The sequence below is a fragment of the Natator depressus genome, chromosome 6 (genome assembly GCF_965152275.1).
Source record: "Natator depressus isolate rNatDep1 chromosome 6, rNatDep2.hap1, whole genome shotgun sequence".
Classification (NCBI taxonomy): Eukaryota; Metazoa; Chordata; order Testudines; family Cheloniidae; genus Natator; species Natator depressus.
Genome location: NC_134239.1, coordinates 110,390,664 through 110,414,942, shown reverse-complemented (window position 1 = coordinate 110,414,942; position 24,279 = coordinate 110,390,664). Strand labels below are relative to the sequence as shown.

The 24,279-nt window shown below is 43.8% G+C and overlaps 1 protein-coding gene across 2 annotated transcripts in view; it reads right to left on the bottom strand.

Moving 5' to 3' along the window:
* Positions 1-24,279, bottom strand: part of RCOR1 (REST corepressor 1) — a 125,661-nt gene that overhangs the window by 61,621 nt on the left and 39,761 nt on the right. For both annotated transcript variants that reach the window (XM_074956274.1, XM_074956273.1), the window contains exon 3: positions 6,710-6,793. In XM_074956274.1, the coding sequence (XP_074812375.1) occupies positions 6,710-6,793 (84 nt within the window). The remainder of the gene's footprint in view (positions 1-6,709; positions 6,794-24,279) is intronic.

Here is a 24,279-nt window from a genome sequence, read left to right as displayed (position 1 = left end):
AGACTGTCCAGTTTGGCCAATGTACATGGCAGAGGGGCATTGCTGGCACATGATGGCATATATCACACCGGTAGATGTGCAGGTGAATGAGTCCCTGACGGCGTGGCCAAATTGATTAGGTCCTATGATGGTGCCACTTGAATAAATAGGTGGATAGAGTTGGCATCAGGCTTTGTTGCAAGGATAGGTTCCTGGGTTAGTGTTTTTGGTGTGTGGTTGCTGGTGAGTATTTCCTTCAGGTTGAGGGGCTGTCTGTAAGCAAGGACTGGCCTGTCTCCCAAGATCTGTGAGAGTGAGGGATCATTTTTCAGGATAGGTTGTAAATCTTTGATGATGCGCTTAGCTGGGGGCTGAAGGTGACAGCTAGTGGTGTTCTGTTATTTTCTTTGTTGGGCCTGTCCTGTAGTAGGTGACTTCTGGCTACTCTTCTGGCTCCGTCCATCTGTTTTTTCACTTCAGCCGGTGGGTACTGTAGTTTTAAGAATGCTTGATAGAGATCTTGTAGGTGTTTGTCTCTGTCTGAGGGGTTGGAGCAAATGCGGTTGTATCGAAGAGCTTGGCTATAGACAATGGATCGTGTGGTGTGGTCTGGATGAAAGCTGGAGGCATGTAGGTAAGTATAGCGGTCAGTAGGTTTCCGGTATAGGGTGGTGTTTATGTGACCATCGCTTATTAGCACAGTAGTGTCCAGGAAATGGACTGCTTGTGTGGACTGGTCCAGGCTGAGGTTGATGGCGGGATGGAAATTGTTGATATCATGGTGGAATTCCTCAAGGGCTTCTTTTCCATGGGTCCAGATGATTAAGATGTCATCAGTATAGCGCAAGTAGAGTAGGGGCATTAGGGGACGAGAGCTGAGGAAGCGTTGTTCTAAGTCAGCCATAAAAATGTTGGCATATTGGGGGGCCATGCAGGTACCCATAGCAGTGCCGCTGACTTGAAGATATATATTGTCCCCAATTGTGAAATAGTTATGGGTGAGGACAAAGTCACAAAGGTCAGCCAAAGGTCCTCATCCACAACTATTTCACATTTGGGGACAACGAGAAACTGTGAGCTTGAATTAATATGCAAACTAGATACCACTAAACTGGGTTTAAATAGAGACTGGGAGTGGCTGGGTCATTACACATATTGAATCTATTGCCTTAATTTAAGTATCCTCACACCTTCTTGTCAACTGTCTAAATGGGCCATCTTGATCATCACTACAAAAAGAAAAAGGAGTACTTGCGGCACCTTAGAGACTAACCAATTTATTTGAGCATAAGCTTTTGTGAGCTACAGCTCACTTCATCAGATGCATACTGTGGAAAGTGTAGAAGATCTTTTTATATACACACAAAGCATGAAAAAATACCTCCTCCCACCCCACTCTCCTGCTGGTAATAACTTATCTAAAAAGTGATCAGGAGTGATAAGTTATTACCAGCAGGAGAGTGGGGTGGGAGGAGGTATTTTTTCATGCTTTGTGTGTATATAAAAAGATCTTCTACACTTTCCACAGTATGCCTCCGACGAAGTGAGCTGTAGCTCATGAAAGCTTATGCTCAAATAAATTGGTTAGTCTCTAAGGTGCCGCAAGTACTCCTTTTCTTTTTGCGAATACAGACTAACACGGCTGTTACTTTGAAACCTATCACTACAAAAGTTTTTTTTTCCTCCTGCTAATAGCAGCTCATCTTAACTAATTAGACTCTCACAGTTTGTATGGCAACCTCCAACTTATCTGTGTATATACCTATCTATCTTACTATATGTTCCATTCTATGCATCCGATGAAGTGGCTGTAGCCCACGAAAGCTTATGCTCTAATAAATTTGTTAGTCTCTAAGGTGCCACAAGTACTCCCGTTCTTAGCATCAGTCTCTAACTATTGCTAATGGAGTTTGTAACGAGCTAGCAGCATGTTAGCTCTAAACACTATGACCAGACCTCACATGGTTAATGCTTAGTAACAATGGCAACCAAACATTTCCCTCCCCACCAGAGGCCTAGGCTGGCACATAGCCGTCTTCCCAGGGCCAATTCACCACACTTGTTTTGCACTGTCGACAGGACCGCAGAATAGTGCTTATGTAACTAGTTTGGCCAGCCCAACCTCCTCACAGTCTTCTGTGCATTATGACACCCGAGTGAGCACGGCTCCAAGTACTGCTGGTTCTCCTCTGCGGGCACATCTGACAGGCACTCTACTCTCCAAGAAGAAACAATGGGATAGCATCCAGGTTTTCCCAGAATTTACCAATGCAAATGTACTTAGGCAGGGGAGAAGGTGCAGACGCAGGTCAGTGGTTGCCCCCCCGGGGGGGGGGGGGTAAAAGAAAAAAGCTGCCCTGTGGATGCAGCTCAGCCACGTTTGTGTAACCAGGTCAGATGCCACCACGACCGGGTGGTATGCTTGTAATGCTTGTGGAGCCCTGAGCTGGGCATTCCTTTCCATTTTAGTTAACCCAGAGCTTATAGCTTCCTGGGATCCACTATTCGCATTCTCAAGAGACCTTGACAAGAACAGCCAAACAAGGGAAGGCGGAGAAGATCTTCTATGTTTTAATAGTTTAAAAAAAACAAAAACAAAAAAAAACACCAGATTTGTATGGGAATGAAGAAGGTAGGATAGACCTTGGAGACAGTCATCGTAGATTGTAAAGTAGCAGCAAAGGCAGCTTCTCACTTTGTTGGTCACATTAAAACTACGTGCCCATGAAGACGATCACCAGGATCATGCCATTACCCCGATTACTTTATATTCAGGCTTCCTCAGAGGCTGCTGGAACAAGCCAATGCTTCCTCATTTTCAAATAGCCCAGTGTTGTTATGGTAAAGCCCAGTGAAGTACTTGGCAATGCTGTTTTACAGTAAAAGCTGTTTTATCCAGCACGTTGGGGGAATGGGGGGGTGCCAGTAAGTGAAAAATGCCTGTTAACTAAGAGGGAGGGAGTTTGGGTGCGGGAGGAGGTGTGGGGTTGGGGCATGGGAGGGGGTGTGGGCCCTGGGAGGGAGTTTGGGTGTGGAAGGGGGCTCGGAGAAGGGGATTGGGGAACGGGAGGGGATGTGGGGTGCAGGCCGTGGGAGGGGGCTCAGGGAAGGGGGTTGGGGCGCGAGATGCTGGATCCAGGGTTGCTCACCTCAGGTGGCGCCTGCAGAGCCACCTAGGAGTGGCCGGGACAGGCCACTGCTTGCGGGGAGCCACCTGAAATGAGCACTCACCAGATGCGGCACCCCGAGCCCCAACCCCTGTCCTGCGCTCTGAACCCCTCGTGGCCGTTCCTCTGCCCAGGAGCAGCAGGGACATGTCGCTGCTTCTGGGGAGCACCGCGGAGCCAGGTAGGGAGCCTGCTGGGACCGTGCCAACCAGACTTGCTATGAAGATTAGAAATGTTGGTGTACAGAGCTTTCCGGTTGGTACAGGGCCTGATAACACAGCTTTTACTGTAAATAGTTTCACAACACCTGCCTGGCTTTATGTACTGAGAGACTGCCCCAGGCCAGGGGTGCACAAACTTTTCCGGTTGCATGCCCAACACCCCCTTACCGTTAATGGAATCTGTCTGTGCTCCCCTCAGTTACTGCACAGTTGACTCAGCAGAGGAGCTTGACCTGAAGGTGGAGCTGGGTGCGGGGCGTCGTTCCCTCCCCGCCTTCTGGGGGCGGGGGGCAGCTTCAGCACTGCCACATACCCCATAAGGGTGGTGCGCCCCACAATTTGGGGACCACTGCTCTAGGCCGTGCCATAGTAGATCATTAAAAACAAACTTTCGCCATTCCCCACCTCAGCTCCCATCTGCCAAACAGATTAGTTCCTTCACTTTACTTAGCTCTTCCTCTGCCTTGCTCAGCCCTGCCTTTCTCCAGTGAGATCTAACGTCCCAGCTCTGCCTCCATTAACAACATCTCAATGCAGGTCAGAGCAATTTTCTGAAGTTGAGGCAATTCTTCGGAGAAATCTCTTTAAAAGGTCTAAGAGTGCGAGAGCAGGGTTCTGTAGCAGGTGCGGATGGGTTACAGGGCACAGAGGAATGGACTTACTGGGCAGAGACGAGCACAGCTATTTTAAGAGACAGTCGGGAGCTGACCTAGGGCAGACTGGATGGATTTTGTTCTTGCTCTACTCTGTCAGAGCATACAACATTTTATTGTTCAGTCTTTGTTCACGAAACTGCCAGTGGGTAAAACCATCTCAGTGACACTCTGTAACAAAGGGTTTTTGGGGATCTGTAGCACACATATAACCCCTTATTGACAGCACTCAGTTCAGGGTGTGTGGGGGAGCATGAAAGGAGCAGAAAAGTTATTGACTCCTAGGAATATAGTTAACAAGCCGAGGGATGCAAATAACAAATATGCCAGTAAATAGTAGACAGGGCCAAAACCACTACAGTATATTCCTCCAGCATAGGTAAAACACTGTCCCATCTTCCAGCATACATGGCGCAACTAGGTTTTAACTGACCTGCGCTAAAGCCTTGGACAAGCAAGTCTGTACCACAGTTAAGATACATCATTACACCGTAAGACGGGACTACGTCAAGGGACGATGCCTGTAACCTGCTCCCACAACCATTTTTCCTGTAGTTTGGACAAGCCCTTACTCAATTCAAACCACTGAAATCTTCATGGAATCTTTCAGCATCTGCCTCTATTTCAGACGATGGCTACACTGACTAGGACAAGGATATATGCTAACTGCTGTTTATTGTGCTTACCTGGCTCTTCCCATTAAGCCTTGACCCTGAAAGTAAAGCAAACCTTCAACAGTAAGATTGTGTGTAAGAGCAGGTGTGGGCTGGGGCCCTGGACATGAGCCAAAGTGGTACTACACAGGTGCTAAAGGATTGTCTAAGCCATCCTCACGGTCCTGATTTTTCGGCCATAAACCCCCTCCATGTCAAATAGCCCTACAATAAAAAGAAATTCTATGAAGACCTGCTGCAGTTAAGTCCTTCGTGGGGAGGATCTCCCCACAGTATGGGAGATCGGTACAAGGCACCACCCTCCAAACACTGTAAACTCTCTGAAAGGAGAGGAGCAGGAACAATATGGGGCCAGTTCAGATTTTGTACGGTTGTAAATCATGGCATGTTGCCCTGGAAGTCAGTATAGTAAAACTGCTGTATGGTCAGACACAGACAAAGTTCGAAGTTCACTTGTATGAAATTTGAGAGGAGAAAGTTCCTAGACACTCATTGCTCCAAAGATGCAAGGTCTTGGACAGAGTCAGTCAATTCCCTTCGGGGGTTATTCACATGCATTATATCCAATGGTACCAGTTGGTAACATACAGCCACCCCCAACTACACTTACGCTCACCACCTCCAGCCCAAAAAGAAATCCAATTCCTAACAGCAAGGGGCTAAAAATTGCAAAGCTAAAAATCAACCCCCATATCTGAAGCCAGGTACTTGCAATCTTTTGCGATTTTGCAGACTACCAAATTTTAGCAGGTGGCCCAGGAAGAAAACACATTTGTTTCCATCTGCAAATGCCTCACCCCACACACACACACACACACACACACACACACACACACACACACACACACACACACACACACACACACACACACACACACAAAGAAGGAAGCACTCTCCCCTCCAGAGATTTTATACAATGCATACAAATAGAAATACAAAGTTCACTAACTGGCAGTCTGACCTCACCACTAGGGGAGGAAGTAGAAGTTACACTTATATGGCACTTGTCATCTGTAGATTTCAAAGTATTAACCACTTTTTACAGATGGGCAGGCTGTGAGAGGGTAAGTGACCTCTCCAGTGCAGAAAAGTCACCCAGCAGAACTCAGCCATCCAGGATATCACTAGTCTGATGCCCTATCCACTAGATTGCTAAAGGAGGCAGTATAGGTACTCTTAGTCTTCAGCAAACCCTCACAACAGCCTTGTGAGGTGTATCACCCCTATGCAGCCAATGAAAACAAAGGTCAAGCGATTTGACCAAGGCCATAGAGGGAATCAGTATCAGAGCTGGGAGCAGTACTTTTAGTTCCTTGCTCCTGGTCCCATGCTCAGGTCACAGCACAGAAAGTTAAATTAAAACAAAATAAACCCCCTCCACTTCAATAAAGAGAGCTAGCTTTTAAATGGTAACTAACTATGTTAAAGACACTGTAATTCTTCAGGAAGTGAACCACAATTAGACATTTCTATCACTTGTTCCGCCATGAGTTAATGGCCGTTTGAAACCTGTTCCCAGGGACATATTCAGTTTACAATTTGCTCTCACATGGAAATCAAAGACACTCTAATCGCTCCCACAGTTTAAACTTGAGTTCCAGGTATGGAGTTATTGAGCGTTTGGAGTCGTTTTTTTTGTTTGGACAGGATTTCTTCCCTCCCTCCCTCCCTTCAAAATGCCTCTCCTCCTGGCCTCAGAAACTTTATTTCTGCTACCTTCTACAGCACCTGCAGCATGTGACTGGAAGATCACAGCAGCTTGCTGATCAAGAGCCTCAAAAATTCATACCATGGAAGGAAATCGTAAGAGGTCTTTCCTCCTCCCCAATGGATATGGCATTCTGGGCAGCTGCAGTAAGGAATGAAACCCTGTGTACGGTCCTTTTTTTAGATTCCCAAATTCATTTTGAAGCCCACTGAGACGATTACACTGCGTAATCGCTCTCTGCTGTAAAAGGTAACTTCCCTTTCTTAAAAATAAACCACTTAAAAAAAAAAATGCAAAATAGACTTACATTTTGCCTCGGACAGATTCTGATTAGGTGACCAGACCAGCATGCCAAGGTTCTCTCTCTCCTGACAGCGTCTTGCAAGTTTGGCTTAAGAAAAAAGAGATATATAGCAAAGTTAAAAACATATTCAAGAATCTTATCGCCAGCTAGTACTGAAGCAAACTGGGTACAAGAGTGGCTTATCGTCCAGCTTTTAGTCAATCTAACAAGGTTAAAAGCCTTCCTCCCTCTCCCCCTTTAGATCAGAGGTCTCTATTTGTCTCTTCTATACATCACTCTTAATACAATGTGACAGAGGAAGTACATTCACCCTCTTTCGTGCAGGAAGCTCTAAATCGAATGTTAATTAACATTTCTACATCAGCATACTTGATTATTTCTCTTCTGCCTTTTGTTAAATGAAGGGAAGGAGCAAGAACCAGATGCTATGGATACGAGATCCTGAATGCTATGGTTGCTTCCTTGTGTAGTTAGGTTAGGACTTCAGGACAGGCACATGGAATGAAGAACTTCTGGGATTTTTTTGCAAATCCCTGTTAATTATCCCAAGCCACCCTCCAGTTCCAACTAAGTATTTCCACACTGACATTTAATACACTCTGGGCCAGATTCAAATCTCAGTTATATTGAGGTCACTGGGATTAGAATCTGGGCCTTCGTTTGTACAGTTATTCTAAACAGGGAAATGGCTCTCTTTGTTCATGGGTCTGTTACATCACAATAAAAGCTGCCCAGCATAATGCATTAAAATCTACAATTCAAAGCCATGTGCACATATGTTCCTGATCGCTTGCTATTCAAATTGCTCTCTCTGAAACCAATGCAAGTTTGTGTACCTCAAATTTTTGGCAGTCTGCTGTTCAATTCCTTACACCATTAGCCAGGTACAGTAAAGATATTAGAAGAGAGAGTTATCAGAAGGAGACACACCAAAAATGGAGATGATAGACCAAAAGCCTCTCTCCGTTGAGTCAGCACGTGTAGTTAAAATCCATTACTAGTACTGGCAGCACAACGTTAAGAGAAAACCTGTCATATCTAGTTACCAGTGGAGAGCTGGGTATTATTATTCCTACTACAAAACCTCTATGGAGTGCTAAAAAGTTATAATGCTTCACATACAGAATGACACATACTCTGCCCCGATCTGATTAATAATATATAAACGCAACAGGACTAGAGTTCTAAGAATTTCTTCTCCTGGATACATCTGCACTGAACCGCCTCCTGTATCAGCGAGTCTCACAGCCCTGATCTACAGATTTAGGCTCATGCTGCGGGGCTAAAAATAGCAGTGTAGATGTTCCCACTTGGGCGAGAGCTCAAGCTCTGAGATGACCCACACCCCCCTCACTGGGTTTCAGAGCTGGAGCAGGAACATCTACACTGCTATTTTTAGCTCTGTAGCACAAGCCCCCGCAAGCCTGAGTCTGTAGACACGGGCTCAGACTTGCTGCTGTGTCTCTTTTTTGCCCTGTAGGCATACCCTTAGTGATGAGAAGCAGCGAATAGAGATCCTACCCCAGGGTACTATACATGTGAAATCAGAACAGGATTGACTTTTTAAACTCATTTGCAGCAGAGACAGAGAGTTATGAATGTCAAAGGAAACTTGGTGCTGGTTGGTCTGTAGAAGAGAAGAGTGAGGGGGGATTTGATAGCAGCCATCATCTACCTGAAGGGGGGTTCCAAAGAGGATGGAGCTCAGCTGTTCTCAGTGGTGGTAGATGACAGAACAAGGAGCAATGGTCTCAAGCTGCAGTGGGGGAGGTCTAGGTTGGATATTAGGAAACACTATTTCACTAGGAGGGTGGTGAAGCACTGGAATAGGTTACCTAGGCAGGTGGTGGAATCTCCATCCTTACAGGTTTTTAAGGCCCGGCTTGACAAAGCCCTGGCTGGGATGATTTAGTTGGTGTTGGTCCTGCCTTGAGAAGGTGGTTGGACTAGATGACCTCCTGAGGTCTCTTCAAACCAGAATCATAGATGATTCTAAGTACGTGTTCTTGAACAGTCAGGCTACATAAAAACATTTGGTAGGTGCATGCAATGAACTTTAATGTTTTGACCACTCAGGCTGTGTGGATTTTTAACATTGCCTCTCCTTAACTTGGCATTAGACAACAAACCTAAGTTATGGTTTCAGGTAACAGTTTAAATCCCAATAACAAGCTGGTTTTAAAAATGGTATTATTAACCTCTAATATAATGCAAAGATTCTGATTATTTTTACTCCCAATTATCTGGATGCTGAAAATGGCATCATCTCTACGCCTCACCACACTAATGCAAAAAAGTTTATTTTCTCTCTGTTTTGCCATGAAGATGCTGAGAAATTAATGACACACACACACACACACACACTCATTCTCTCTCTCTCTGTGTGTGTGTGTGTGTGTGTGTATGTAAAAGAGAAGCCAACGTTCTCTGGAAAATGACAGGGTGGAGACGGGATGTTCTATAGAGACTATAAAAACATCTTAATTTAGAATGACAATAACTGGACTTTGAACAAAACTTGCTATAATCTTGAAACATTCGGGATTGAGCTTCACCCTCTCACGTGGCTAACAAATCAAGATTATGGAGTTGTGAGAAAAGAAAAAATAGGTAACCCCGACGCCAATCACTTGTAGAATACTGCTCCACTGCATTATGCATCTCAGTTCTACTCACCCATTGTTCAGCCTACTACAAAAGTATCTGAACAGGAAAAAAACCACCAAAAACCTCTACCACCATAAGAGGTTATATCTAAAGAGAACCTCACACCATTTATGGATACACAAATAAATGCACAAGAACTAGTGAGAGACTCCAATTAAGATTTACTTTAAGCAGTGACAGGTGACTACGCCCAAAAAGAATGTATTAGGCTGCGTTTTGTCAGTTAGGATTCAGGAGTCAGTTACTTAAATGCCAAAAAGAACTTCGATAACAGAGTTAAGGGGTGCCCAGTGGTACCTTGTGCCCCTTCAGAATGTGCAGAGTAGCTAAATGTAAAGCCTCTGAAAACCAGGAAATACCTTATTTACTGGTTTTCAAGAGATTAAATTTAGCCACGCTGCACATGAAAGGGCACAAGGCGCTACCTTGAGGGCACGTTTCCCCTAGAACAGCTGTAGCAGCAAAACTACAGAACTGCAGCTATGCCACTGTAGTACAGACACTTCCTGTTGACGAAAGGGATTTTTCCCTCAATATAGAAGGTAATCCACCTCTCCAAGAGCTGCTAACTAGGTCAACGGAAGAGTTATTCTGTCAACTTACCTGTGTCTACAGTGAGGGTAGGTCGACCTAAATACATCACACAGGGCATAAATTTTTTTTTTATTTTTTTACAGCCCAGATGATGCAGCTGGGTTGACCTACATATTAGGTCTAGACTGGACCAGCGGTTTTCAACCCATGGTCCTCAGACCCCTCGGGATCTGCGGACTGTGTGTAAGTCACACAGTGAAAGGTGGTCATTACCACAGAACAGTGTTTTCAACCTGTGCTCTATAGATGGGGGTCTGCAGACTAGGTCTAAGATTTCCAAAGGGTTCCGCATCTCCAAGTGAAATTTTTTAGGGGTCCACATATGGAAGAAAAAAAAAAAAAAAAAAAAAAGGTTGAAAGCCACTGGACTAGGCCTAATTCTGCATTAATGACGACTGGGGGCTTTTAAGGGTTTTTGTTTTTTAAAAACCAAGGAAAAGGATTTTGCACCACACACACAAGCGCCCAACTCTCCTCCTTCCTTGCATCTGGCTCCTTGGCAAGGATTACCCCACCCACAGAACACACTGTATGTTAAACCCCTTTGCTGCACCTGCATCACCCCCCCCCACATCTCTCTACCTGTCCAGCACAGCTCCCCTTCCTCTCCCCACAGAGAGGCAGGCATCAAGATGGGGCCCACAGACTAAGGAGCTGCGGAAAGGAACAGAACAGTGGGGATATGTTTTGAAGGGGTGGGACAGACACGGGGGGCACAAATGTAGGTTTTTGAAGGTGACAGATGTCACCTTGCCTGACCCCCTTCTTTCCACAGACTTCCAACCCCGATATTCTCTCCAACATCTCAGATTTCCCCCCCCAGACTGCTCTGAGACAGCTCATACTCCAACGTTATCACCATCACACCCACTGCTCATCTTAGTGGCTGTTCTCATCCCTTTTCCCTTGGACATTTAGTACCCCTGCTAATACATGGGGAAAGTACGACTGCCCTGCCCCCAACAGAGGTATAAGGGGCCCCAAGATATTGGTTTACACATGAGGGAGTCCCTGCCCTCTCTGGCACTGGGTGTAGCTGCCACCCCATTCCCAAAGATGGGCTAGACTAGAGGTTTTCAAATTGTGGGGCTCAGCCCCTTAAGGGGGCGTGGAGGAACACATGGGGCTCAAGCCAGTCTGGGTCAGGGCTTAGGGAGGGAGTGTCGCCTCTGACTAACCTCAGTGGGCCACCCAGCCTGTGGGTCAGCACCCGCCACAGCGATTTCTGCCTCCAGAGACCTTCCCACATGCCTTCCCCCACCCTGAAAATCCAAGGGGGGAGGAGGAGCAGGTATTGTGTCTATTTATGTCCATGATGGGGGAAGCGCAACCAAAAAACTAATGGGGGGGGGGGGGCCTCAGCTAAAAAAAAGTCTGAAAACCTCTGGCCTAGACAAACCTACTATAAAGGTGGGTGCACAACTGGTTGGAAAAGCATACTCAGAAGGCAGTTAGCTATGATTCATAATTAAGTTGGAAGGGCATAATGAGAGGGGTCTCACAGGGATCTGTCCTGGGTCTGGTTCTATTCAATATCTTCATGAATCATTTGGATAATGGTGTAGATGAGTACACTTAAAGTTTGCAGAGGATATCAAGCTGGGAGGGGTTGCAAGTGATTTGGAGGACAGGGTTAAAATTCAAAATGATCTTGAGAAACTGGAGAAACGGTCTGAACTAAAAAGGATGAAATTCAGTAAGGATAAATGCAAGTACTATACTTAGGAACAGACAATCAATTGCACAAATACAAAATGGGAAATGACTGCCTAGGAAAGAGTACTGCAGAAAAGGATCTGGGGGTTATAGTGGATCACAAACTAAATAGGATTCAACAATATAATACTGTTGCCAAAAAAAAAAAAAAAAAACCCACCACCCACAAAGCAGCAAATATCATTCTGGGGTGTATTAGGAGTGTTGCAAGCAAGACATGAGAAGTAATTCTTCTACCTTATTCACCAAGGTCTCAACTGGAGTATTGTGTCCAGTTTTGGGTGCCACGCTTCAACAAAGATCTGGACTTTCTCCAATTTGTCCACAGGAGAGCAACCAAAATGATTAAAAGTCTAGAAAATAGGACCTATGAGGGAAGATTGAATAAACTGGGTTTGTTTAGTCTTGAGAAGAGACAACAGTCTAAAACAACCTTTTACATACTTGAAAAAGAGGAGGATGATAAATTGTTCTCCTTAATCACTGAGGACAGGACAAGAAATAATGGGCTTAAATTGCAGCAAGGGTAGTTTAGGTTGGACATTACAGAAAAAGAAGAAAGAAAAAAAAAAAACTTTTGAACTGCCAGGGTCGTTAAGCACTGGAACAAATTACATAGGGAAGTTGTGGAATCTCTGTCATTGGAGGTTTATAAGACCAGGTTAGACAGACACCGGTCAAGGACGGTCTAGATCAGGGATACTCAATAGGCAGCCCATGGGCCAAATGTGGCCCACCAATGCTTCCTGTGTGGCCCACCAACTCACCTTAAAAAATGTTTATAATTATATTCATGAACAGTGATGCACAGCCTGTCATTTGCCTAGGACTTCCTTAGTAAAGAACTTACTGCTGGGACCTTAAGTTCTTGCGACAGCACCGGCTACCATTGAGCTAGGACACCGCCCATTCTTCTCATCTGTGATGGCAATGGAGCCAAAAATGAATGCTGATGTTAATGAACGTCACAAAGTCGACAGCAAAAACCAAGCTTTTAACCCAAGCTGGACAATGTGTTGTTTTTATTACTCCACCTCATTTAAATGCAACACTTTTGTGTTTAACGTGTCAAACCACTGTATCCGTCTGTAAAGTCATCAGTGCGAAGCACCACTTTGAATCAAAGCACTGTACCACTCAACATGGCCATCCTGGCAGTGTTGCAAGACGTGACAAAATTGAAAATCTGAAGTTTTCGTATCACGCTTCAAATATCTCCTCACAATATCAGTGATCATGCAGGACAAAGTAACAGCTGCTTCTCTTCAGATACTGTTGTTACTAGCTACAAAGAGAAAAAGTCCTTCCTGAATGCTGAGCTTGTGAATGAGTGCACATCGGAAACACTGGAGGAGCTTTTTGCTGGAGATAAAAACAAAGATGATATTGTGAACCATGTGAAGCAAGTTTCTGTATGATTCCACGGCAGCACAAAGATTGGAAGTAGTTTACGAGGTCTGTTTTTTAGCACTGCTGTCCAATTTAAAAAACAAAAACAAAAAAACACCAAATGGATGTCCCTGGCAGTGGATGATCAAGTGTTTAAGTGACACTGCCCAGCTATTGCTGTTTGTTAAATTTTAAGATTGTGAAATTTTCACGGAAGAATTTTTATGTTTAATACCATTGAAACCTACATGACGGGAGAGATCATTTTTGAAAAAAGTAAATGGATTTTTTGAAAAAAAAAAAAAATGCTTTAGATCTGTCAAAAGTAAACTTGCTTGTTACAAACGGAGGTCCCTCCATGACAGGGAAAAAAGAGAATGGCTTGCTTCACATTTGGCAGTGATACACCCTTCATTAAATATACTTCACTGCATCATTCACCTGACTGTCCTGTGCAGTAAGTTGTCTGGGGACTTGAAAAAACAATGGGCATTCTGATGAGATTAGTGAACTACATATGCTCAACTTCTAGCTTGCAACAGCAGCTTTTTAAAGCTCTTTACAAGATGTTTCAGCCAAATACAGTGAGTGACCTGTTGCAGTACAATGATGTTCACTGGTTAAGTAGCAGGTGTGTGTTAGAGAGGTTTTGTGAGCGTCAAAAAGAAATACTTTCTTTCAAAGCCACAAGACAAACAAGGTTTGCAAGTTCCAGGAATTTATTAATGATTTCCTACTATGTAAATCTGTGTGATATTACTGGTCATGTCAAATTCCCCTAAATTGTAGTTCCAAGGCTGGGCAAGCAGTGTCGGGGATGTGTTTGAAAAAGTGTGTGCCTTTCAGAGGAATCTTGAAATCTTTCAGACAGACTTAACAGGAAAGATGTTGTACTTTTCTACATTTCCTGTGAAACTACAGCTGAAACTTCACTGAAAATGATGCAAGAATTCCTAAACAACCTGATTGGAATTGCAAACTTCTCAAAGGATTTGTTTTTTGTTGTTTGTTGTCTCTGCCAATAGAACATTCTTGATTCAATTGATGAAGGTGCTTCTCAGTTAGAAATTGTAAGGCTCGAGAGCTCAGATGTCTTGAAGGCAAAATTCGGAGAAGTAGGACTTGGATTTCTGCTGACCATTAACCAGAATCCAGCCACCTATCTTTTAACAATGTTCAGATCAACGTACCACTTTGATTCCGGGTTTTCTACCATCAACGTTATTTAAAACCACCACCACAATCACTTGACAGATGAGCATCTTCACCAGTGCCACGAGCCTTGCCCTGACCCCCTTCTACAAACCACTCTTCACAAAGCTTGCCAGAGATTGTTGATGTCACCTCTCCCAATAGAGATTGCTACAAACCCAGGTAATAATGTTGATTTATAAACTTTGTTAAAAGATAGAAACACTAATACTTAAGTTGCAATCAAGGTCTTTATTGGCAGCTGAAGGGTTTTTATTATTATTTTGTCAGCCTTCTGTGCAAACAGCCCACCTCTTGTCATAAAATTGTCAAGTCAGCCCACAAATAGATCTAATTGAGTATTACTGGTCTATATAATACTTAGTCCAGCCACAATACAAGGGACTGGACTAAATGATCTATCAAGTTCCCTTCCAGTCCTACATTTCTATTATTTCCTTACGTCAGGCACAACTCCCCTCTGGCCCCTAGATATTGCCCTGAGAAATGTGGCTGTGAAGAACATCTCCTACCAGCACCCAGCCTTCCCAGCAGCCTTGAACAAAAGAGGAGAACATGGGAATAAAAGGCTCCCCACCACCCCAATCATCCCCCATTTCCTCTGCCATCCACCCCATCCTCCACTATAACAAGTGACACAGCTAAGAGCAGCTCAAGTGCTTGTCTACGCACTGATAATTTTTCCAGAACAGTTATTTCGATATAACCCCCGTGGGGGCTCAATCTAGAATAAACTATTTTGGAATTGTTATTTTGGTACATTTCTATGCACACGCAAGCCCTAAAACCCACCCATGTTGGAGAGAAACTAAGATCCCTCGACCCCCGCACCTAATTCAGTGCTTTGACAGGCTATTCCGCCAAAGAGCTAACCCTGGCACATGAAGTTTAACTAAAGGGATGATTTTAACCTAAGCTGTTTTTTAAACCTGTGCAGCTTTGTGTGTTCACGCAATTACACTTGGTTTATAGCAGTTGAAACCTGTAAGTTTAAATGTGCAAGCTAAACCAATATAATCAGTTTTAAACAGATATACAAGTGTCCACACAAGGGTTCACAACTAAACAAATTTTTAATCAATGGGTTTTAAACCAGTTTCAGTTAAACTGTTTCAAGCTCTGTTTTGACAAGCCCTACAATAGCAGACGAGGAAGTGCTGAAGTTCAGTTACAAGACCAAGCCCTGCATTTTCAGCTATCCTATTTAAATGCTGAAGTAGGTTAGTTACATACAGATACTCTTAGGTAGTGATGTATTGGGTGAGTCCCTATGACAGTTGCTAGATTCCTAGTGTTACAGGGGGGGGGGGGAGAGAAGAGCCCCAATTTGCCCTTCTCCCAAGCATTGCTCATATCAGGGTCTTTGCACCTTGTTGCCCTCCCCTCCGCCTACCACCACTGCTGAGCTTGAAGCAAGTAGGAGCAAGAGTCCTTTCCTCTATCTGCAGCAGAAGGGCCTACTGCTGCATCCAGCCACCCCAGCGTTGTCCCAAACATCACCACTCCCAAGAGTCATAAATCACCACCTGTTCCCAACTGAGTAATACAGCCCTACTGTAGATTCTCAGCAGCAGCATATCTGCCTCACCCAGAAAGCTGTATCGTTGGAACAAAGCAGGCTGTTTATTAGTTTATGCTGGCTGCTCGCATTTTTTGCCTTTGCTTTTCCTTGTGTTTGTTCCTAGCTCAGGTGTGGTCAGGCTTCCCTTCCTGTCTCCACTAGCTCACTGCTATCAGCACACACAGCATGCAAGACAGCAGTGCAGTCTGAAGGTGCAAAGCATAAGCTACTCTGGAGGGCATTCCGTGCCAAAAGTTTTTAAATTCTGCAAGTTTTGTCAATAAATAAATACAGAGGCTCCAGCATGGCAGTAGGGAGCACAGGCCACTGGCTGCAGGAAGGTGGAAGATCACGCTGCAGCCCCGCCCCACCCCCAGGACACGGACTCCGTGGTGAGGCTACACCCGACCTGGACATAGCACAAGGCCTGGGCCTGCCCCAGAAACACCCTGGGGCCCTGCCCCTCTGTGCCAGGTGCACCACAGGCGGAGTAGGTCAGCTCGACCAGGCAGGATCCAAGTGTGAAGGGGCTCGGGGGGGGGGGGGGGGGGAGGGAGGAGAAGAGAGTTTCCAGGTGTGGGGTGAGAGGATTCTGTGTGGGACAATCTGGGTGCGGGCAGCTCAGTGTGGGGGGGGGGGGGGGGGGGGAATCTTGATGCACAGGGGCAGGAATCATTCTTACACCAGACACACTAGAAGACTGATTGTAAAACTGTCTTGGCCCATTTAGAGAGACAAGGTGGGTGAGGGAATATCTTTTACTGGACCAGCGTCTCCTGGTGAGAGAGAGACAAGCTTCCGAGCTTATACAGCTTCCCAGTCCTGAAGAGGAGCCCTGTGTGGCTCAGAAGCTCGTCTCTCTCACCAACAGACGCTGGTCCAATAAAAGATATTGCCTCACCCACCCAGTCTCTAATATTCTGGGACTGACCTGGCTACAACAACACTGGATAATGGCCCACTCCGTCCTTCAGGTTTGTATTTCCCTGTTGTGAGGGTGACAACGGGGCAGACTCATCCCCATGCATAATTCTTCTGGGGCCACCATACGTACAGTTGGCCAGTTTTCATTTGGATACTAAAGAGCTAGACAGAAGAGTGTTAGCCCTCTTCTCCCCACTGCTTAAACCCTTTAGGAAAAACCACTCCCCAGACCTGAATAACCAGGTTTGGTGCAGAAAGTTCAGGAGCTAATGGGGGCGGGGGGGGGCGAGAGAGAAGAATGAATAATTTCCCCACCCTCAAAGAAACACACACACACACACACACACAAAAGTGTTGTGGAGTGTGTGTGTGTGTTAATTAGAGGGGGGGACCCCCAGCTGCCACACACCCCACTGGGGTACAGGGAGCTCCTACAAAGCAGTGCAATGGAGGTTCTCAGTCCTGCCCCTACTGATCTCACCAAGTGTGGGAGCCTCTTCAGGGTAGAATCTGTTGAGCAACACTGTGCCTTCAATGATGTGAAGGACTTTTTCGTTGGCCATCTGCCTTAAAATGGATTTTCATTCCAAGACACCTACACATTAACGAATATAAGCTCCAGTCCTTCTCCCATTGAAGTCAGTGGGAGTTTTGCCATTTACTTAGTGGACAGCAGGATCAGGCTCTTAAAATGCAATCAAGATGCTTTGTAGAAACTGAGCGAGCAACATATGGCTGCTATTAAAAGTACCCCATGCCAAAAACACACAGGCTAGCTAGTTACATATACAGTATCAGATCTTAAATAATAGTTCTCCAGCTGATAAGAAAATAGGAAATTGCCATAAGAAAATGATGGTTCTGCTGTCACTGGAGTCAGGTGTATGCAGTGTGTGACAGAATATTAAGTTCTCCAACAGATTCTAATCAACATGAATCCATCTAAGTTGACACCAAGTGATAGGAGATGGACTGAATCATCAATTCCTTGTGAGAGTTCACTCAAGGACTGAGAAAAACATAGCACGTGTGTGCGCTCTACAGGCAGTGTAACAATGCATTACAGTCACTTTGGGTCACGTCTCCACGATCCATATGCAGAAAGCCCATCGTCTGCATCAGTGCCCCTCCTTCCTGCCCCCCACCACCAGGGTTGTGCAGCCCAGGATCTACATAAAAGTGTGGAAGGGAGGGGAAATGCACATGTGCGCACAAACACACAGAGATCCCCAACAGACGCTACCTGGAAAACGTTAAACAGCCTAGAGCTCTATTATAGCTTTCCCATGAAGCCTCATCTACAGAACAGAAATACCCTTCCACCTCTGCCCCAAACAAGGGCAAGACTTGGAACAGCTGCAGTCATTGGTGGGGGAAGAGAAGGAAGAATGCTTAGTAGCCATATTGTGCAGCTGGTCCCAGCCACCTGCTGGTACCCCAAGACACATCCCACCACTGTCTATAACGATCGGGGAGGATTTCTACCAAGCGGCTCCTCCAAGTTTCCTTTGGCCTTAAGACCTCCTGTCGGCTTCACCACTACAGGGGTGATCCAGACCTCTATTTTTTTTGCCTCCTGTGGAGGTCACTACTGTGCAGAGAGCTATGGAGTTTACCTGCAGTGGCGTTACTCAGAAGCACCTTGCTACCAGCCTAGAAATAACCAGATCTTCAGTTAGCAAATTTCACTGTTCCCTAAAGCATTGGGAATTCTGCAGCTACGGAAGTCACAGTATCTATTGTTCGAGAACAACATGAAAGGCTTTCAGCAACACCACGGAACTTTGCTGAATTACTTAAGTTTATGTGCAGTACAAACCTGAAATCCTCCACATACTGATGGTGAGATTCCAACACTCAAAGACTACTGAATAACTAGCAACAGCATTTACTGAGCCTCTGTCATATCTGGCAGTAATTAATTAATGTTTTTATGTTTTATTACAATAGGAGTATAGACTTTTATTGGGGACTAGAGTTAAATGAAATAAAAGCTGATAAATAATCACTTTTGTGACTAGTTTCATACCTCGACTAAAATACAGCCACTTTCTAAATAAAGGGATACAAACGTGCTTCTGTTCCAAACCCAGCATTTTCTTAATTTATTAATGAAATCCTTACATTTTTGGCTGGGCACCTCGCTCCTCCATATACACACACGCACACACAAACTTGTCTACACCTGCGATACATGATAGAAAAAAGTGAGCCTGGCTCCAATCATTTCAAAAGAGAGACCACTTTAAACTCAGTAGTATTGCCCAGTTAAATCAGCATTACTAACGTCAGAGTGGTACTGCATTTCAACAAGAATTAGCTTTAACAAAAGTTGCTGTGATGCAAAAGAATTCCAACCATTCTGAGAACAATTAAAACAGAAGGAAGGTTTCCCCATCCTCTTTCCCTCTTGCTAGCATTAATTGTCTCAGGCAATGATCCAATGAAATTCAAAGCAGTGCTCTGCTATACATGTCTGCTTCCTTGTGCATGTGACTTATCCTTGGTCAGCCGATTATGCTTGTGACCCCCTTTCATTTCTGTTTCAGCAGGACTGCCTAGATTTAACAGCTAGTATCTTGATGCAGTACAGTTTTGTACATACTGTAGTAGTGTTAAATGCAGCAGAACATTTCTAGACCCAAAACCAGAAAGTCAGGAGACTTTTTTAATTTAAAAAGTTATAAATTAAGCAGCAGTTAGCTCTTCCTATACATAGCTACATCTGACTGGCACTATAATCTATATGCAAATAAAGTGCTGAGGGCAAATTTGTATCCACCCGTGAAACAGAAGCTACTATTTAGATTTCTATATATAAAAGCAGCACCCTACACCACAGGAGTAAATGAAGGTGCTGTACTACAAACCCAGAGGTTGACAGAATCATAGAATATCAGGGTTGGAAGAGACCTCAGGAGGTCATCTAGTCCAACCCCCTGCTCAAAGCAGGACCAATCCCCAACTAAATCATCCCAGCCAGGGCTTTGTCAAGCCTGACCTTAAAAACTTCAAAGGAAGGAGATTCCACCACCTCCCTAGGTAACACATTTGGTGTAATAACCATTAAGAGAGTGTGAAAATATTGCTTTAAAAGTTACTGAGTTAAATAAAGAGTAATCATCCAGCACGGGTTAAGGAGGTCATTTTGTACTTCTAAATGAAGAGCGTTAAAAAAGCTGAAGGAAAATGAGCTCAGTAAGAGAGACAGTATTCCATTATTAAGAATGAACAAGTTCAACCCAAATCTAGGCTGAATTTCACGCATTTAGTTTTTTTAAATTATCTGATGCAAGTTGCTACTTTTTTTTTAATAGTTGGAGGAAGCTGGTTAAAGCGCAAACAAAAAAACCCCAAACACACTCCAAACAAAAGAGCATCTACATTTGCTCACAGTCAAATCCAGCTTAAACAGTGTTATCATTTTGAGGCATCGCCTTGGTTTTTTTGCTTTATGAGTCCACTCATTCTTTCCTGCAGGCAGGTGGCACCAATGTGCAGTCATAGCAGCTGTTTGATCAAGTATAAGTGAATGGTCTTTATACACAGAAAATATTATAAGTTTATATTTTATACATACACAGAACTGGTCCTAATTCTGCAGTGAACTCTGCACAGGCAGACCCCTGTACCTACACACAGCTCATTTCAGGACTAGGTCATAATTTAATGCACCCACAAATTCAGAAAATCTAGTAATATTCTCATCACCATACAGCAGCCATCTTCCACAAAACTGTGCCACATGATACCTTACTGTGAGACATCTGCTTATGGTTTTGCTATTTGTGAGAGCCCTAATTTTGGATTTCCTAATTTTTGGACAATCTCAGCCAGAGTCACATTTATGTATTGTTTATACACCAACAAGGCACCTTTCCACTTAAGAGTCATAAGCTGCAAACAGATAGATTATCAAAAGTTAAATATTTTTAAAATCCTAGACTTGGTTATTATTTTGGATCTATTTATTTATATTTTTTTCCTCAAACTGAGGAAAATTAATTATGTCAGTTTCAGTTTTGTTGATGTCCAGTTTCACTTTCAGGTTTTTAGTGGTGCAGCGTCTTGGGTGTTTTTAAATGCAGAGTTTAGCTTTTCAAAAAAAGACATGGTCAACTCTAGCTACTAACAACCCACTAATATTTTTAAAGGCTGTAAAACCCATCTATACTAGTGCTGAAAAGTGTGAAGGCATATCTACATAGGGAAATAGCCCTGAGTAGCCTCTCTGTACATCCTCCATGTAGACATTTAATCCACATACAGTGTCTCTTTTTGGGGTTTAGATTAATCCATGTACACATGAGGAGCTAATGCAGAATACCTTCTGCCTTTTAAAAGAAAATCACACCCTAGCTTATGTTGCAGTAGTCTCCTTGTGTAGACAAGCCCCAAGTTAACACTACACACACTTTCTCCGGCTTTGTCTTCATGCACATAAAGTGTGTTCTTTACTAGGATTTTAACTTAGCTTTTACTTATGATAAGGCAATTGTAGTGGTCACATGAGTCAGCAGATTGAGTTTATATTGCCCCATAACAGGTCAAGTTATTCCCTATGGGGGAAGTATAAACTCAACCTGTTAAGTCCTGTGACAGCTACAATTGCTTTGTCTTTATTACATAAAAATATATTAACTAAAATTAAAATCTGACTGAAGGCAGGCCTTTGTCCAGGCACAGCCAGACTTTCACACCAAAAGGAACGAGGTTGGGAGGTTTTGTTTGTTTGATGTTTAAAGAGAACCGAAGCACTGGATTTTATATATAAAAAAAAATTTTAAAAATTAGTAGAATGGAAATGTTTGCTGGTCTTATCCTTTATAAAAGCTTGTTTTTACAAAAACCCTGATGCTGTTTAAAAGTTTAAGAGTGTAACAGTCCATTTAACTAAACAAAAAAAACAAAACAAAAAACCACATACACACCCACCCACCCACCCCTAAAAGGGGCTTAAAGAAAAAAAGGGCTTGTGAGAAACCATTTACTGAAACAACCATGTGCATGTGTTTCATTGTACATTCCACCACACTTCTGTATAAATTTACAACACACATCTCGGTATGCAGCTACACAGATGCTTCCGCCTTGCCTCTCACCATGGGGCAGAACTTCACTAACTGCACTGCAAGCTCCCCTCTACCCACATCATGCCAGCCACTGCCACTTTAAATGCAAAGCAAACCATACCCCACAGCCACACCATAATTATTACAGTAATTTAGAAAAACTGTTCAGGAAATCAAGTCAGAATTCATTTTTATCAGGAGTATTTTAAAAGCCAGTTGATAAATTTATAAACAGGTTTCAGAGTAGCAGCCGTGTTAGTCTGTATTCGCAAAAAGAAAAGGAGTACTTGTGGCACCTTAGAGACTAATGAAGTGAGCTGTAGCTCACGAAAGCTTATGCTCAAATAAATTTGTTAATCTCTGAGGTGCCACAAGTACTCCTTTTCTTTTTGCAAATTTATAAACGTGAACTCCAAATAATCTAAAAGTTGCTTCTACTCCCTTTCTTCAAGAAGGATTACTCCACACAACAAGTGTTCTCCCTCCCATTTCCCTTATATCCTACAAAGTTTCTATGCCATTAAAAAAAAAAAAAAAAAAAACAGATTTAGGATCCAATCCTGCAGGCAGCCTAGTCATACGAGTCAGACAGACATTACCATCAGGTTTAACGCAACAAGCACGGGTCTTGCAATTTCTTCATCAGTTATCATTCACGTAAGAATACAGCCCAATGGGGCAGGTAAAGATACCTGTGTCACCAGACCAGTTTAACTGTTTATAAGACTTATCAATAAGGACGTAAAAGACAAGACAACTTCGTCCTGTCCCTCCCCAGCACACCCTATCAATTCTGCTTTCCCACCTTCCGCAAATAATCTGACAGCCTCCAAATTGGACATGTCCCTGTGTTCATAAAGTCTTGGCTCCTTTACACAGTAAATCCTCTGGTCACCTCCCTCCCCTTCCTACCCACTAATGAAAGGGCCTCTTCTGTCATTCTTCTCCCCTTCTGCTCTTCTCCAGGAGGGCCATTCTACTGTCCCTCCCCTGCAGAGAAGGAATCAGAGTGGCCCAATGCAAGCCTGTCTCTGGCTCTCTCTCCCCTTTCCTGTTAAAGGAGCAGTGACTTCCTTCTCCCTCCCTCTCCTCCCGGGAGGGTTTCTGGGTCAGCTCTCTTGCCAGAGAAAAATTTCTACTCACCCTGGGACAGCAGAAAAGCATCCCACAACCCCCAGCCTTGATGAGGAAACGCAAAACCTAGTTATCAGCAGGAATGTGTCCACAATTTATTTTAAAGCTTCAACTAAGTCGGTTTGGCCTTTACAGTCCCACGCAAGTAGTTGCAACCTGAGTATCACAGCATCATGCTAGTGTGTGCAAAAGAACTACAGCATTACTACATCTTGAAATGGAACAGAGTTTCAGTTGCCCAGTGTAAGAAACAAGTATAAAGTTTCCATAGTCTGAAGTGTTAGCAAAACAAATTCATTGCTTTGTTTTTTGTGGAGAGGTGGTGCCAAAATACACTCATTAGCATGCCTGCATCCCTTTAAGACAGCTTGTGTTGATTTGTGGAACTCTAAGTAGGTCCCTGGAAAACGCCAGCGTTGTTATAAAATGCAGATACTTGCTTGGCAAAGATAACTACAAAGAAATGTTCAGTGTTTCAAAATCCTTACTGATGGATGGTCAGATCCAAACAACAAGGAATTGGAGTCCAATTTAGATGGAAAATAAAGTTTCCTAAGCTCTCTTTAAACTTCAGACAAATCAGGACAAGCTATTCCTTCTGAGCCTTCCAGTAGCAGCAATCCTGCTTTATAGAACATGACATTGATGGTACTAGCTTCACCAAACAATAGCAATGACGTGTGCTAGTACAGGACATTCTGTGGTATCTCAATTTAACAAAAACTTGTCCCCAAAAGTCCAAGGGCAAAGTACATGATAAATGGATATTCACAGCATAGCACTAGTACAGTAAAAACAAAATCATTGTGCACAGAAGAATAGAACTATAAAAGCTGAGCAACAGCCTGATCTTCAGGATAGGTATAGATTTCTCAAAATAATAAATAAATAAAATAATAATAATAATAAAACCACACACACACACCACAGTAAATGGGATTGAGATTTTGGCTCTTTTGAGGATAGCAAGTGGGGAAATTACAGTACTAAGTCATAATACACTAAATTAGAGGAAGCACCAGCACAGAAGATGCTTACACAAGATCCTGTCCAGGAATCTGACCCACTGACATCTCCCAGACTCCACTGCCATCAATGAGGCTTCTGACAAACACAAGGCTTCACCGGCACAAACCTAACTAGGACTGTTGGAAACATCTACCTAAGGTACTCCTATGCCCCCAGCACCACAGGGCCTGAGCACCTCACAACCTTTGAGGTATTTACCCTCACAACACTTCTGTGAGGAAGTACTATTACTGAGGCCCTTTGTAAATCATCATTGCGTGGACTGCAAGGAAATC